The following is a 15,757-nucleotide window of genomic DNA, read 5'->3' as shown; positions in this document are numbered from 1 at the left end:
AGAGCCATCCTTAGGGTCAGAGACACCTTTGGGGACAGGAATGTGCCCCTAACCCTGGGGACAGGACCACCTGAGGGGCCGTGGCCACTCTTCGGGGACAGAGCCATCCTTAGGGTCAGAGACACCTTTGGGGACAGGAACGTGCTTAGGGACGTGGCTTTCTTTGGGGACAGGGCCACCCTTCTTGGGGACAGGGCTACATTTGGAGAGCTGGCTGCCTTTGGGGACGCGGCCACACTTGTGGTGGGCAGATCCATCTTTGAGGACAGGACCACAGCTGGGGTCGGGGTCACCTGCAGGACGGGTGGGGACAGAGGGGGGACAGCCACATCGGAGACAGGGCCGCCCACGGGGACAGTGGCAGCTCCGATCCCTTTGGGGACAGCTTCCTCCCCCATTAAGGCCGCACGTGCCCTTCGTTACCGCTAATTGCAGCTGGTGCCTGGCAGCGCCCAGCAGGCACTCTGCCATCAGCTGCCCACGCAGCGCGTGGGACAATTAGCGCAGCTAATTACCGGGGGGGTTGCCCTAATCCCCCCCCCCAAATAAAAAAGCCCTGAAGTGAAATGAGGCCTTCGTGGGGCCCTCCCAGTTCTCAGCCCCCGCCCTGCCCCCAGGGCCAGCCCTTCCCTAGCCCAAATGGTCTCCGTTCCCCACATCTCACCCCCACGCCCCAAAGGCCTCCCCAAAAACTGAGACTCTCCCCTCTCGTTACTCCCGTGATCCCCTCCCATCCCTTCGCTGTCCCCTCTCTGTCCCTCTGTCCCCACTCAAGATGGCGGAGCCTCCTCACACCCCTCCCGCCCTCACCCAACATGGCGGCAGCGCCACATGCTCCGAAATAGCAATGAAGCCGACGCCCCGCGCTCCGGAAGTGCTCGCTCTCTTGCCCATATCCAATATGGCTCCGCGCCGCCCGTCTGTCCCTACGGGCGTGAAGGCGGTGAGGTGAGCGTGGCCCGGATGTGGGCGGGGCTTGAAGAGGGAGGGGAGCCCGGAATGTGACGTCGCGCCGGAAGTGACGTCGCTCCGTCAGCCGCCTGCAAGCGGGGAGAGGAGCGGACGGAGCCAACATGGCGGCGCCGAGCGAGGCCCGGCCGTGAGGGGAGGGAGCGCGGGGCCGGGCATGGCGGGGGCGGCCTAGGGGGAGCCTCGGCGTTACCTGGGCCGCCTCTCCGCTCAGCATAGCCCTGTCGCGGTGGGAGACAGCGCTCGAGAGGCCTCGGCCGGGTGCCCGGGGGATGGGGGCCTAACGGGGCCCGGCCCTCGGAGCTGCGTCGTGAGGCGGCCGCGGGGCCTGGGGGCGGGGCTGAGGCCTCGGGGGGAAACTGAGGCAAGGGGGGGGACGAGGTTGGACGTAGTGGGTCTGCGGACGCCGCTCAGCCCCGTGGGGGTGCCTGGGGGCCGCTGTTAGGGGGGCACAGAGCTCCCTTTGGGGCTGAGTTCTCGAGGGGGCGCCGGGGGGGGGCATTGAGGGCTGTGGGGACGGCATGAGCCTGGCTCCGGGCCCGTAGTCCCAGCCAGAATCCATTTTGTTGGCTGTTTTTTTTTTTTGTTGTTGTTTTTTTTTCTTTTGCAAATTTTGTGAGCAAAACCAGTTTTCTGGAGGAGTTCTTGGGGAACAAACAGGTTTAAAGCGGCCTGCCCCTCACTTGGTTGTGCTACTGAGGGAGGAACGGGGATTTGGCATTGAGAAGATGTCTGAAGGAGCAGCGTAGGGAGCACAGGGTTGGTTCAGGACGTCAATAAATTATTACAGAGTGAAGTAGGGATTTAAAAAAAAGAAAAGAAAGAAAGTTTGGGCGTCGGAGTTGCTTAAAAAAAAAAAAAAGAAAGACAGAAAGACTGTTTGGTGGCTTCTGGAAAGTCCACCGTGGCAAGAGGGCCACCAACGCTGGAAGTGTGGCTTCCTGTGACAAGAGCCATACGAGGGCCACGCTGTAGGGCTATAGGTGGCCCTGCTGGGGCACTGTGCTGAAGAAATCTGAGAGAAAAGGGGATAGAGGACTTCAGAGCGATCCGTGCTCGGATTCACATCGGAGCGGATACACGCAGAGCAGAGGAGCTCCTCATTAAGGTTGGTTTTCGTGCACGGGTTTAATTTCTTAATGAGCCCATGAGTCACCCATCCCTCAGCTGCACAGAATGATGGCGTTGGGTGTCACGTCCTGTCCTGAAGATTCTTTTGTTGGTCCTTGACATTGGGCTCCTGTGGTTGTGGGTCTGGGTGTGAAGTTTGGGGAGAAGTGGAAGAAGCCTGGAAGCGGCTTCTCCAGACCCAGTTTGTTTTCTGATAGAAATGCCAAAATTGGTCAAGTTCAGGTGCCCGGATGTGAGCCAGGCTCTGGCTCCAGCTCAGGTTTCCATGGCTGAAGCTGTTGCACACCACTGTGTGCTTGTGGGGCTTCTTCCCTCCCCCCCAAAAAAGGGGGTAAAAAAAAAAAAAAAGTGAATGTTCTGGTTCTTTCCACATGGTTCTGGTTTCAGTTCTGCCTAAAATGACTGCGTGTGCAGAGGCTGTGCCTTCCAGATGTCAACTGTCCCAGACTTTGCCCATGTCTGTTCCGAGTGGTTCCACCCCTTCTGCTCTGTGCTATGGTCGTGCATGCCATGCTGAGCCTTTAGTGCCTCTCCTTTGGGGTCCTTCCCTCCCTTAGGGCTGCCCTCACCTTAAGCTTCAGTCCCTCCCTCAGGATCTGCCTTGCTGCTGGGGTCTGTTCCCATCCTGGGGACACACGGAGTGCTGTGACATTGTGCAGCCCCGGCGGCCCCGTGCTGCAGCAGTGCATGAAATCCTATGGCTGTCACATCTCCAGCGTTCCTCGCATCACTGCTTGTGCTTAGGGGGATTTAATTACAGTAAAACGACCTGAAATCAGTTCCTCCCCAAGCAGTGATGCTGACAGCAAGCCCTGTGGCCTAGCGTTGGCCGGTGGTTTTGTGGCCCTCAGGTGACACTCGCAGTGATGGCGGTGTGACTGCGGTTCTGTGTGGGACTGGACCCATTCTGCTGTAGTTCTGGAGCTGTGGTTTTTGGGATCATTTCAAGACCTGCAGATAGGCTTGGCTCGCTTCCTATCTGCCTGTGCACGTGGGTGCAGAATGTTGTGGGGTAGAGGTGAGAAAACCCGCCGTGGCTCAGTCTCCTCTCATGGTTTATCAGGAGCTGATAAACCACGTCTGCGTTTTCCTAATTCCATTTGGAGTTGAACCTTAATCCCTGTGGGTCTCGTCCAATCTGGGATCCTTGCTAACAGGCGTCGTCTTGGAGCTGCTTTGCCAGCTCAGTGCTTGCCCTCCTGCTGCTGTCTGGGGCAGTGCAATGTTGGACACGTGCAGGAATGGGCTGCTGGGTCGCTTTGGGCTGGGTGTATTTGGGAGCTGGGGGCAGCCTGCTTTGTTTCCAGCCCCAAATCTTCCAAAGGTGTCTGCACCTCCCAGGGAGGAGCAGCTCCAACCCCACCCACATGCTCTGCCAGGTGTCCCCATTTGCTTCCACTTGCAGTGCCACCATGATGGGACATGGGAGGCTGCGATGCTGCATTGTTACCTCCAGCAAAACTCCTTTGGGGGACTGATTTTTATCGCTTTTCCCTGCATGACTTCTGCAAGGCTGCGATGCTGAAAGGTGGTATTTGTGGCAGGACATTAACTTCCCCGAAATCAGCGGGGTGAACAGGAGGATGGATGAGCCAGGCTTGGGGTGAGCGACTGCAGAGTGCGATTTAGGCACCAGGAGCTCGTTTTTCCTGTTCACCACAAATTATTTTAATGATCTTCCGTGCTCAGCAGCCTTCTCCTGCCTGCACTGTGTGTGTGGGTCGGTTCCTGGGGGTGACACTAGCGTGTAGTGCATGCATCTGTTTGCTCCCCAGGTTCACTCCCTCTGTGGAGTGAACCATCCCCAAAGCAGCAGAGAACTGAAACCCCACACCTCTGTGCTGGGAGGTGACCCCTGGGTTCTCTGCTGGGTTGCTGCCCCCCAGAAGCTGTCTCAGTCCTGATCCTGACACTGGAAACCCTTCTTGGGAGGATTTGAGGTTTCTTGCAGCCCCAGATGTCCGTCCTGCGGGTGTGAGGTAGGAGGGGAGGCAGGGAGGGATTCCTTCCAAGTCGTGGCTCCTGGAATCCCTGGTTTGAAAACAGATGTGACAACACACTGCGGTTTTGGGTGGTGCAGCTGTAAGGAGCTGCCCCTCGGGACTCCGCACTCAGAATGAGGCTTTTTCTGCTGAATCTCTCCTCCTTCAGTCTAAGCATTGTGACGTAGAACTGCTTTTTTTTCTTTTTCTGGAAGAAGAAATGCGATGCATTTCCCGGGTGACCGGTGCTAAATAACCCAAAGACAGCATCTGCTTAATTTCTGCTTTGCCTTTGAAACAACTCGGCAGCAGGAAAACGAGCAGTTCCCAGGGAACGGTTTGAAGTTTTCTCTAAAAACAAAGTCCCAGAAACAAATTAGGAGAATGAGATTGCTGCTAGAACTGCTTGGGATTTGAGCTCTTCTCCCCTCCTCTCCCCAGTTTTGCATGGGCTAAAGTTTGTGAATTCCCTGCCAGGAGGGGAGATGTGGGGTGAAGCAAGCTTGGCGTTTCCAGGCAGGATTTCATAGAGAGTGCAGCTCACCCTGTGTCTGCTCCCCAGTGCCAAAGTATTTATAGGTCAGGTTGCAAAACCCAACAGCAGCAGTGAAATGGCAAGAAAACAATTAAGAGTTTGTGACGGCTTCATAACCTCTGCACTCAAAGGTTTTGCAAAGCTTGGAGGAATCTCTTCTCTCTCCAGGTGCCACCATTCCAAGTTCTCCTTTCCTCAGTTCCTGCTGGGATGTGGCATTTGGGTTCCCAATTGTTTGTGGGGACAGTTTGGGACAGCTGTGCTCTCACTGTGTGCTTCAAGGCACAGCAGTGCTGCTGCAGCACTGCCATTGGAAGCACGGAGTTGTTGAGCTGTTGGCTGTTCTTGCTGTGAAAACTCAGCTTTATCCCCAGTCTGATTTCATACTTAGATGAATCTTGGGGTGACCGTGCGGATAAATGGCAAAGAACAAAGGTGGAGTGGAGGTGGAGTGGCCTTGGATGAAGTAAAGTCACCCATCCTGGGGCTTCCCTGGCCACAGACCTGCCAGGATGGGGAGGGAGAGCCTGGAGCCGGTCTGGAGCCCGGAGCTGAGCAGGTCAGGGTGTGCTGGCTGTGACAGGAGGGACCCCAGGGCTGCAGCCGGCGTCCTGGTGTCCCACTGGTGGCAGTGCCTCAAGGATTTGGAGCCCACTGTAATGCGACAGCATGGTTTGAGGCTCTGGTTTGGGATCCTAGTAGAGAAAGGGACACACGGCTGAGATTTGGGTGTTGACCGAGCCAGAACGGAGCAGCACAGCAGTGGGAACAACCCCTGGATGGCGGAACTCAACTTGGAGGATCCAAGAGTGGGATTTTCACAGAGAGAGCGAGCAACAGGAACCGCGTTCCAACCCGATGGCCTCTTTTTTCTCTTGCAGGAACCGCGTGGCAGGAGGAGATGGCAGCCCTGAAACGCAGCCGCGCGCAGGCCTGGCCCGAGGAGCAGGGCGACCGTGAGCACGGGCTGTACAGCCTGCACCGCATGTTCGACATCGTGGGCACTCACCTGACACACCGCGACGTGCGCGTCCTCTCCTTCCTCTTCGTGGATGTCATCGATGACTACGAGCGGGGCATGATCCGCAGCGGCAGGGACTTCTTGCTGGCGTTGGAGCGGCAGGGCCGCTGCGATGAGACCAACTTCAGGCAGGTGCTGCAGCTGCTGCGGATCATCACGCGCCACGACCTGCTGCCCTACGTCACCCTTAAAAGGCGACGGGCTGGTGAGTGCTCGGTGCTCCGAGTGTGGCCAAAGGGGGGGGGTGGTGGTGGTGGTGGTGGTGGCAGAGCAGGGTGACCTCTGGGTGGTTCTGTGGTCTTTGAGGTGCCTTCTGACCCCAGAGAATTGAGTGATCGCGTGGTTCTGTTACCTGTTATCTATAGGATCCCCTCCCACCCAACTGTGCTGTGATCCCATGGTTCTAAGAGTCTCCTCTTTCTTTTCCATTAAGACTCTCTGGGGGTTTAGGGAGAGTTTCTTCTGGCCCAAAGGCCCTGTTTTTGGAGAGATGCCTTCAAGTGGCCTTTGGGTAGGGCAAGGAGGAGCTCCAGGGACAGCATGCTCGCCTTCTCAGAAGGGACACGTGGCTCCAGAGGTGACTGATGTCCTCCCTGAGCCTACTGCTATGCAGCACACCATGGCACGTTCCAGGAGGGCGTGCTTTTTGAGCAGAGTGCCCCAACCTCTCCTGTTTCAACAACCTGCTTTTTCTCTGGGTGCAGACCTGAGCATTGTTACCAGGCCATTCAGACTGGGGTAAATCAGTTGGATTTTGGTCACTCGTTGAGCTGTAGGCCCAGCTCTGTGCCAATTCACTATTCAGGGAACCTCACCCAGGGCTGGAGGAGCTCGCTTGTTGTAGGAGTGGTGAGGTGGCCGCTTTGGCAGGCTCCGACCTCAGAAATTTGCATTTTTCTTATGAAATGAGGATAATTGTGCTTTCATGGCAGTTCTGGGCTGCTCTCTCAGCTTTTTGCTCGCAACTGCGATGCCAGCGCTTGGGAAAGTGGTGAACACAAGTATGGGCAGGCATGAAAACTTCCCTGTTTTTGGGATGAGATTTGGGGAGGCTGACAGAGGAGCACAGAGAGCACAACAAGTCCTTTAACCTGGGGCTGTCACCCCCCGTCCTGGCGATGGCTTCTGTCCTGTGCTGGAGAGCTGCCTCAGGAGACAGAAATCATGGAGGTGGGAGATCCTGACCAGCCACATTTGAATGGCAGCAGCTTAAGAAATGCCTCAAAATAGTTCAGAAAAGTGCCAAGAGCTGCAGCTGAACGAGGTTTACAGTGTGCTTTGCATTGAGGGGGAGCGGGTCGATGGGTTGGAGGAAGTGCTTGGGTCCCTGCCTCCTTCCACAGCTGTGCCTCACTGTGGTCTCATCTCTTTGTTCCTCTTTCGTAGCTGTTTCTCTGCAGAGGAGCAAAACCTCAGTCCTGAGTTAGCTCAGAGCTGGGGGAAGGATGGGAGCTGTGGTCTCACTTTCCCCATCATCTTTGCTCGCAGCTGCTCCTCCTTAGCAGTCTGACTTTGGAGCCCTGGCAGCGCACATCACACTGCTTCAGAGCTCTGCTCTGAAGTCAGACAGATAAGAAAGTCATGCAGATAACACTGTCTGCTATTGCAGCTTGGAGGTGTAGGCAGGGCCATCAGCACGGGGCTGTCCTGGGGACTGGCGGTGTTGGAATGATCCTGGGCTGTGCCTGTAGCTGTGGAAAGGGACACAGGACAGCCTTTCCCACACAGCAGTGTTATTTCTGAGCTCTAAAATAAGTTTATTTCCCAATATCTGAGGAACAGCTCTTTGCAGTGGGGTATCAGAGAGACCTTGAGTGCCGCTGCTGGGGCTGGGAACTGCGTGGCTAGGACTTTGGGGGGTGGTTATTTTTGTTTGTTTTGCTTTGTTTTGGAAAGGAAATGGTTGTGAAGTTCTTGGGCTTAAAAACGATGCCGTGGGGAAATCACCTGTGGGAAGTCATCAGTGGAAATCATCAGGGTGATGGGTGTGCAGTGGGGGTTCTGTGCGTGCAGCGTTTTGTGCTGCTGTCTGTGGGTCTGTCCTAATGAGACCCCCTCCCTCTGTGGCAGTGTGTCCAGACCTGGTGGACAAGTACTTGGAGGAGACCTCCATCCGCTACGTGACGCCGCGGGCTCACAGCGCTGCGGAACACGGCCTCGGCCACCCCCACAAATCAGGTGAGGACCTGGGGCTTGGAAACACCCCAGGTGGGATCTGTGTCTGAATTCCCATTTCTCTGATAATGGGGCAGAAGCTGGCACGAGAATTGTGGCACTGATAACAAAAAGGGCTGTGCCCGCCTGAGAATTGCCCCCACCCCAATCCTTAGCTCGCACACAGGCTGTCCCAGCAGAATCTGGCCCTGGTGTGATGGTGTCCCTTCATGTTAGTGGTGCCTTTCCCCATCTGTCACTGTCACCTCATCCCAGTGATGCAGGCTGGGCACAGCCTGGTGCTGATAGAAAGTTTTACCGGTGCTCAAGTGACACCGTGAGCAATTGGGGGACAACCAGATGAGGATTTTGGTGTCCCTTCCCATTTTGGAGAGCAGCTCCAGTCAGGCCATCCTCCAGGTTCCCCCTAGGATGAAATCAAAGCCTTAGAATGCACCAAAAGATTTCCACAGAACCGGGGGGCTCTTCTGTTCCCTGTGGGGAGGTGCTTTTGGGGTTGCCCTTGGTCTGCAACTCTATGGGCTGTGGAAGGAGCGAAGCCCCCAGCCCCAGGTTTGGGCACCGTGGGGGCAGCGCACGGCTCCGGGTCCCTGCTCTGAGCTGCCCCCCAGTCCCGGCTCCTCACCCGTTCGTCCTCTGGGCAGTGCCTCCCCAGCACCCCATGGTCTGCTGCTCCTCGGCGGGGCCGCAGATCTGCACCAAGAGGCCCGGCCGTGGCAGGGCCCTCCTCAGCAGCCAGCGCAAGCGCAGGAAGTCGGTGACTCCAGACCCCAAGGAGAAGCAGACGTGCGGTAAGATGCGTGGGGGACCAGGGGGGGGACACAGGGGGGTCTTGACACCCCCAGGAGAATGGGGACAGCGTGCTGAGTGCCCCCACTCCCCGCAGACATCCGCTTGCGAGTCCGAGCCGAGTACTGCCAGCACGAGACGGCGCTCCAGGGCAACGTCTTCTCCAACAAGCAGGACCCGCTGGAGCGTCAGTTTGAGCGCTTCAACCAAGCCAACACCATCCTGAAGTCCCGGGACCTGGGCTCCATCATCTGTGACATAAAATTCTCAGAGCTCACCTACCTCGACGCGTTCTGGCGCGATTACATCAACGGCTCTTTGCTGGAGGCCCTCAAGGGCGTCTTCATCACGGACTCGCTCAAGCAAGCCGTGGGCCACGAAGCCATCAAACTGCTGGTCAATGTGGATGAGGAGGATTACGAGGTTGGGCGCCAGAAACTCCTGAGGAACTTGATGCTGCAGACGGCCCCCTGACGCCCGGTGGGATCCAAGCTCTTCTTTTTTTTTTCCTGTCTTTTGTTTTTTTTTTCTAAAAGAAAAGATTTAAAGCCCTGCTGGACTCCCACTGGGTGCTGAGCTGTGGGACCCGGTTTGCTGCGGGGAGCGCCGGAGGCTTACGTGTTCTCTCACCCTTCTGTCCTGTCACCTTCTCTCTTGCTTTGTTTTCTTTTTCTCTTTTGTTTTGTATCCATTAAAAAGAAAAAAAAAAAAAAAAGAAAAACCAACCCAAAAAAGTAAAAAAAAAAAAAACAAAAAACAAAAAACTCCGCCCGGGGTGAGTCAGCAATGGGCAGAGATGCTGGGACAGGGTGGGGGTTGTACTGGGAGCTGTGGGGTGGCTGTGCTCCTCTCCTGCCCTTTTGTCAGCATCCCTATGGGCCTGGCAGTGGGGTGGCCCTATTGTCCCCAGTGCCAGAGCCCCGACCCCCCACTCCACTGCCTCCTCTCTGGGGTCCTCAGGAGCAGCTCTAGCGGTGTCCCCGTGCTGTCCCCAGGACCATGTGCCTTTGTGTCCCCCTCCCTATGGGGCCTGGGGTGGGGGGGAACAGTGCTGAGGGACACAGTGAGATCTCTGCCTGTCCCATCCTCTTATTGCAGCTGGGATGAGCTGGGACAAACTGGGATAGGGGGAGTTGGCCCCATGGCTGTGTCCTAGTGGGCCTGTCACCTCTGCTGTCCCCCTTCTGAAGGTCCTGGGGGGAGGAGGGGGAACGTTCCCCTCTCCACCCCCAATTTTGTGGTTTTCTCCCCATCCCCCCAAGCTGTCCTCCCACCATGGGGCAGGCGCTGACCCCACAGCTGGGGAGGGGGATGTGTGGCACTTCCTCCCTCCCCCCCCCCAGGTGACAGCCAACTTTGGCACAACGTGGTGTAATTTCTGTGACTTCTGTATTTTTTAAAACTTCAATATAACGGTCATATTCCCTGTGTAGCTTTCGGTTTTCTTGAAATAAACATCTACAGCAGTGCACGGCTCTTTCCTTTGCCTCTCCAGTGACACCCCCAGCACTGGGAACGCCACAAAGCCCCCAGCTGTGTGTTTGCACCCATATTTTGCGGGACAAACATAGGATCCAGCCCAGCTGTGGGTTCCTATAGGGCTGAGAGTGCTGCCTGCAGCCCCACAGTCCCATAGAGATCAGCACGGCGGTGACTCTGCACCGGGATCTCGCGGCGCACGCGGCGCAGGTACTCAAGGTCAATTTCAGCATAACAGAGCCCCGGTCCCTCACTGCACTGTGCCACCACTGTCCCCCAGGGGTCTGCAACCAGCGTGTGGCCGTAGGACACTCTGCCCTCGTGGTTCCGACCCGTCTGTGCTGCTGCCACCACGTAGCACTGGGTCTCGATGGCACGCGCTCGCAGCAGCACCTGTGGGGACACAGTGAGGATGAGGGTCATCCCAGAAATAGAGTGGAAAAAGAGGTGGTTTTCTTTTTTGTTTTTTTTTGTTTTGGTAGGGGGGTGGTTAATGCTAACCTCCCAGTGTGCGGAGCCTGTGGGGAAGGTGAAGGCTGAGGGGTAGGTGAGGATCTCAGCACCGGCGTGCCGCAGCGCCAATGAGATTTCAGGGAAACGCAGATCATAGCAGATGGAAAGTCCGAGCTGATCGGGGACAAGGGGACATCAGGACAGACACGGGACACGGCATGGGATGAAGATGGGGAATGGGCACCCCGTACCATTCCTGCTGGAGTGCTGATGGGGGGCACGATTTCGGTGCCGGGGTTGGTGAAGCTGCTCTCTTTCATGGTGACGCGGCCCTCCAGCTCCACGTCACACAGGTGGGTCTTCCTGTAGGCTGCTGCCAAGCACCCTGCGAGAGACAAGGGTGCACCAGGAGCAGGGGGATGTGCCACAGGACCCTCAATAGGGCAGGGCCGGGGGGCTCACCTTTTGGGTCCAGCAGCACGTGGCAGTTGTAGATGCGCTGCGTGCTCTGCCAGTCTGCTCCGCGCTCGTGGAAACCGCCCAGGGACAACCAGACACCACAGTCCCTGTCGGGAGCAATGTGGTGTCACTGGAAAAAAAGTGACGTCACCAGGACAAGCATTGTCACTGGGACAAGAGGCGTCACCAGGGTGAGTGGTGTGTGGGTGAGCAGTGCCACCAGGACAAGCAACGTCACCAGGATGAGCGGTGCCACTGTGCAAGTGCTGTCACTGAGAAGCGTGTTGTCACCAGGACAAACAGTGCCACTAAGATGAGCGCCGCCACCGGGATGAGCACACACACACAATCACACAGAATCGTAGGGGTTGGAAGGGACCTCCAGAGATCATCGAGTCCAACCCCCTGCCAAAGCAGGATCCCTACACCAGGTCACACAGGTAGGCGTCCAGGCGGGTCTTGAATATCTCCAGAGAAGGAGACTCCACCACCTCCCTGGGCAGCCTGTTCCAGTGCTCCATCAGCTCACCTAAAGAAGTCCTTGTGCCCATTGGTGCAGAACTTCCTATGCTCCAGCTTCTGGCCGTTTCCCCTTGTTCTGTCTCCGCACACTGCTGAAAACAGTCTGGCCTCGGCACTTTGCCCCCCACACCTTAGATACTTATAGACCTGGATCAGGTCCCCTCTCAGTCTTCTCTTCTCAAGGCTAAACAGACCCAGATCACTCAGCCTTTCTTCATAGGGGAGATGCTCCAGGCCCTTCACCATCTTTGTGGCTCTTCGCTGGACTCTTTCCAAGAGATCCCTGTCTTTTTTGTACCGAGGAGCCCAGAACTGGACACAGTGCTCCAGATGAGGCCTTACTAGGGCAGAGTAGAGGGGGAAGATCACCTCCCTCGACCTGCTGGCCACGCTCTTTTTAATGCACCCCAGGATGCCATTGGCCTTTTTGGCCACAAGGGCACACTGCTGGCTCATGGCCGACCTGTCGTCCACCAGGACACCCAGGTCCCTCTCCGCAGAGCTCCTCTCCAGCAGCTCATCCCCCAACCTGTACCGGTGCATGCAATTATTCCTCCCTAGGTGCAAGACTCTACACTTGCTTTTGTTAAACCTCATCTGGTTTCTTTCTGCCCAGCTCTCCAGCCTGTCCAGGTCTCGCTGAATGGCAGCACAGCCTTCAGACGTGTCAGCCAATCCTCCCAACTTCGTATCATCAGCAAACTTGCTGAGGGTGGCCACTACCCCCTCATCAAGGTCATTGATGAAGATGTTGAACAGGACCGGTCCCAGCACCGACCCGCGGGGAACACTGCTGGTTACAGGTCTCCAACCAGACTCTGCACCGCCAACAATGACCCTCTGCGCTCTGCCAGTCAGCCAGTTCTCAACCCACCTCACTGTCCACTCGTCTATCCCGCACTTCCTCAGCTTCGTTATAAGGATGTCGTGGGAGACAGTGTCAAATGCCTTGCTGAAATCAAGGTAGACCACATCCACTGCTCTCCCCCCATCCACCCAGCCAGTGACAACATCATAGAAGGCTACCAGGTTGGTCAAGCACGACCTCCCCCTGGTGAACCCGTGCTGACTACTCCTGATAACCTCCTTTTCTTCCAGTTGTCTGGAGATGGCATTCAGCACAATCTGTTCCATCACCTTTCCAGGGACAGAGGTGAGGCTGACTGGCCTGTAAGCAGCGCCATCAGAACAAGCAGCGTCACCAGGACGAGAGGTGCCACCCTAGGCATCCCCATGGCACCATTACCTGGCCAGCGCGGAGTAGCGTGCCATCAGCTCACCGTCCAGGCTCTCAGCCAGGCTGAGCGTTTGCGCGGAGTCGCGGCCGATGTAGTCGAAGCCTTCGGGGAGGAAGACGAGGCAGGCGCCCCGCCGTGCTGCCGCCCGCACCAGCGCCGCGCAGCCAGAGAAGTTCTGCTCCTTGTCAGGAGTGGAGGTCACCTGGCCCACGGCCACCAGCGGCTTCGGTCCCAGGGCCGCCGCCATGGCTCGGTGGCTGTGACACAGCGTGGGTCAGCCCCGGGGATGCGGTCACAGTGGTTGTGTGTCCCCACCCCACTGCCACCCATATGTGAGTACCTGCCCAGGGGGCTCCGGAGGCCTGGGCACAAGCGGTGCAGTGGGAACCGGAGCACCGCACTCAGCCTGGGTGGGGGGGGCACAGAGTGAGGCCCCTCCTCAAAGCCGAAGCTGCCCCAGGACGCCCCCCAGTTTGTACCCAGGACTCTCAGGATGCCCTTAAACCCTCAGCCCACCCCCAAGCTGCACCATAATGCTCCCATCACGCCTCCCAGATTACTCCCAAGAGTAATTGGCTGCCTCCAAGCCACAAACTGCCCCCAGGTAGCCCCCCAGTTTGTCCCCCGGGCAGCCCCATATTGCCTCCTGAAGCACCTAACAGTCCCCTCCTCATACCCCAACCACCCCAAACTGTCTCAGGACCACCACGATTCGCGTCTAGAGTCCCCCAGCCTGTCCCCAACCCTAACCCACCCCCAAGCTGCCCCACATTGCCCCCAAGGACCCCTTCATACTTCCCTCAACCCCCTTCCCCCAAAAAACTGCCCCCGGGATGCCCCAAAGTGCCCCAGACCCCTCCTCACATTCTGACCCTTTCCACAGCTGTCCCCAGCACACCCTGTTTGCCCTGGGACCCTCCCAGCTGCCCCCAGCACCCCCCAAAATTGCCCCCAGCGCCCCCAAACTGCCCCCAGCAGACTTCAAACGGCCCTCGGAATCCCAAACTGCCTCGAGGGCCCCACATATTTCTCCAAAATGCCCCCAGGCTTCCAAACTGGCCCAGGAACCCCCCCCGAACTGCCCCCCGGCTCTCCCAAAGTGCCCTTGGAACCCCACCAACACCTTCGAACTGCCCACAGGACCCCCCCGGAGCGCCCCCCGGCCCGTACATGTCGCGCCGGCAGCACCGAAGCGGGAGGCGGCGATCGGGGCAACGGGCAAAGTCCCCGACACCGCTGCCCACAACCAAGATGGCGCCCAGAGCTACCTCACCATACGGCACCGTTGCCAGGCTTGACCTTTGTCAAGATGGCGCCCAGGTTATTTCCGGTATACACCGGAAGAGCGCAATCGTGGCGTAGATCTGCGACGGAAGAGAGCCTGCCCAGTTTCCGGTGTGCGCCGGAAGAGGCGCAAAGTGGAGGGGGGGAAGATGGCGGACAGCGTGAAGGGGCGGCCCGCGGCGGCGGGGCCGGGCGGGAAGGTGCTGACGGCGGAGCAGGTGCAGGGCGGGGCTTGGGGATGGATGAGGGAGGGCTCCGGGATCCCGTGATGACACCCCGCGGTTGTCCATGCAGGTGGTGGCTCGGTTCAACCGGTTACGGCAGGAGCAGCGCGGCCTGGCTTCCAAGGCGGCGGAGCTGGAGTTGGAGCTCAACGAGCACGGGTGGGGGGGGGGGGGGGCAGAGGGACAGGAGAGGGTAACGGGATAAGGGGGGCGAGGAGGTGTGGGGGCACGGGGACATCGGTAGCAGTGAGTTGGGGGGGGGGCACTGGGGGTTGGGGCGAGGGGGGACGGAAAAAAAGGGGAACGCGGGGATGGGGGGGCAGTGGGGAATGGTGGGGGGCACGGGGACGTGGGGGGGTACCAGAGAGTGACGGTGTGCCGAGGGATGGGTTGGGGGGCACAGTGAGGACTGGGGGGGCGTGGGGGCAGACGGGACGAGGTATGGGGGGGGTAACAGCGAATGGGGGAGGCACTGGGACAGAGGGAACCCCGGGGGTGTGGATGTCACTGGGGGTCAACGTGTGGAATCTGAGAGTGCTGCTTAGGGACGTGTGGAGGAGACTGAGGAGGTGGGGGTGTGGAGGGGGCACAAGTGGGTGTGTGGTGCGGGTGTGAGGGGGGCGCTGGGGGCGGCAGTGGGGGTATAGAGGTGTCGTTGGGGATGGGGGGGACACCAGGATGAGGACACCGGGTGTATCGGGGGGCACTTGGGGATATGAGGGGGACGGTGAGGGTGGGGGGGGCATCGGGTGTGAAGGTGACGCTGGAGGGCTGTGGAGGGCGTATTGTTGGGTGTAGGAATGACAGCGGGGACGTGGAGGGCACGGGGGGGCAGTGAAGGTGCTTGGGGGGACGCCTGGGATGAGGAGGAACATAGAAGAATGGTGGGGGGGGGGGAAGGGGGTGACACCAAAAGCGACACAGCAGCAAAACGAGGGATGCTGGGTTGTCAGCGGTGGCGATGCAGGGTGACACGGGGGTGACAGGGTCCCCCCCACAGCCTGGTGATTGAGACGCTGCGCGAGGTGGACCCCACACGGAAGTGTTACCGCATGGTGGGGGGGATCCTGGTAGAGCGCACTGTCAAGGAGGTGCTGCCCGCACTGGAGGGCAACCGTGAGCAGGTGACTCCTGGTCAGACCCCCCCCCCTCTCCCCCTCACCCCCAGGCCCTCCCTCCACCCGCAACCGCCCTATAACCCCTCTCCCCCTTTTTCTCCTCCAAGATCAGCAAAATCATCGAGACGTTGACCCAGCAGCTGCAGAGCAAGGGCCGCGAACTGAACGAGTTCCGCGAGAAGCACAACATCCGCCTGGTGGGCGAGGACGACCCCCGGCAGCCCCCCAAGGATGGCACCGAGGGGGGCAAGGGCAGCGCCGCTGGCGTCCTCGTGTCCTAGCCTTGTTGTCCCCTGCTGTCACCTGCCTTCCCTCCCCTCGTTTAGTGGTTTTGTTAAATAGATGTTGGGGATTTTGGGTCACAAGCGTTCTCTAGTT

At 58.3% G+C, this 15,757-nt stretch overlaps 3 protein-coding genes across 5 annotated transcripts; 2 read left to right on the top strand and 1 right to left on the bottom strand.

The window, feature by feature from the left end:
* Positions 1 to 999: 999 nt before the first annotated feature.
* Positions 1,000 to 9,323, top strand: DEDD (death effector domain containing). The gene is made up of 5 exons (XM_031608154.2): positions 1,000 to 2,077; positions 5,499 to 5,843; positions 7,709 to 7,816; positions 8,458 to 8,604; positions 8,700 to 9,323. The coding sequence occupies exons 2-5, from the start codon at positions 5,519 to 5,521 to the stop codon at positions 9,074 to 9,076; spliced, it is 957 nt and encodes a 318-aa protein (XP_031464014.1). The 5' UTR covers positions 1,000 to 2,077; positions 5,499 to 5,518; the 3' UTR covers positions 9,077 to 9,323.
* Positions 9,324 to 9,972: 649 nt separating this feature from the next.
* On the bottom strand, positions 9,973 to 14,070 carry NIT1 (nitrilase 1). Of its 3 annotated transcripts, XM_031608151.2 has the most exons (7): positions 13,924 to 14,056; positions 13,094 to 13,159; positions 12,762 to 13,010; positions 10,997 to 11,100; positions 10,786 to 10,919; positions 10,583 to 10,708; positions 9,973 to 10,474 (listed from the first exon to the last, which is right to left on the bottom strand). In XM_031608151.2, coding segments are annotated over exons 1-7 (960 nt in total). In that variant the 5' UTR covers positions 13,926 to 14,056; the 3' UTR covers positions 9,973 to 10,195. The 3 variants fall into 3 exon arrangements, with proteins under 3 accessions (XP_031464011.1, XP_031464013.1, XP_031464012.1); XM_031608153.2 differs by lacking the exon at positions 13,094 to 13,159 and having other exon boundaries at positions 13,924 to 14,070; XM_031608152.2 differs by lacking the exon at positions 13,094 to 13,159 and having other exon boundaries at positions 14,022 to 14,044.
* Positions 14,071 to 14,123: 53 nt separating this feature from the next.
* On the top strand, positions 14,124 to 15,744 carry PFDN2 (prefoldin subunit 2). The gene is made up of 4 exons (XM_090127129.1): positions 14,124 to 14,255; positions 14,332 to 14,420; positions 15,262 to 15,385; positions 15,487 to 15,744. Exons 1-4 carry the CDS (start codon positions 14,187 to 14,189, stop codon positions 15,658 to 15,660), a joined length of 456 nt encoding a protein of 151 aa, XP_089983255.1. The 5' UTR covers positions 14,124 to 14,186; the 3' UTR covers positions 15,661 to 15,744.
* Positions 15,745 to 15,757: the final 13 nt, after the last annotated feature.

This window comes from Phasianus colchicus, chromosome 30 (genome assembly GCF_987193195.1).
Source record: "Phasianus colchicus chromosome 30, bPhaCol1.hap1.1, whole genome shotgun sequence".
NCBI lineage: Eukaryota > Metazoa > Chordata > Aves > Galliformes > Phasianidae > Phasianus > Phasianus colchicus.
The sequence above is the reverse complement of the archived record's forward strand: the minus strand, read 5'-3'. Positions and strand labels throughout refer to the sequence as shown.

Coding starts and splice junctions, on each gene's coding strand:
- PFDN2 (XM_090127129.1), top strand. CDS start 14,187: ATGGCGGACAGCGTGAAGGGGCGGCCCGCGGCGGCGGGGCCGGGCGGG. Junction 14,256..14,331: donor AGGTGCTGACGGCGGAGCAG/GTGCAGGGCGGG, acceptor TTGTCCATGCAG/GTGGTGGCTCGGTTCAACCG. Junction 14,421..15,261: donor TTGGAGCTCAACGAGCACGG/GTGGGGGGGGGG, acceptor TCCCCCCCACAG/CCTGGTGATTGAGACGCTGC.
- NIT1 (XM_031608151.2), bottom strand. Junction 13,011..13,093: donor CTCCGGAGCCCCCTGGGCAG/GTACTCACATAT, acceptor GCTGTGTCACAG/CCACCGAGCCATGGCGGCGG. Junction 11,101..12,761: donor CGCTACTCCGCGCTGGCCAG/GTAATGGTGCCA, acceptor TGCTCCCGACAG/GGACTGTGGTGTCTGGTTGT.
- DEDD (XM_031608154.2), top strand. CDS start 5,519: ATGGCAGCCCTGAAACGCAGCCGCGCGCAGGCCTGGCCCGAGGAGCAG. Junction 7,817..8,457: donor CGGCCACCCCCACAAATCAG/GTGAGGACCTGG, acceptor TCCTCTGGGCAG/TGCCTCCCCAGCACCCCATG. Junction 8,605..8,699: donor CAAGGAGAAGCAGACGTGCG/GTAAGATGCGTG, acceptor CACTCCCCGCAG/ACATCCGCTTGCGAGTCCGA.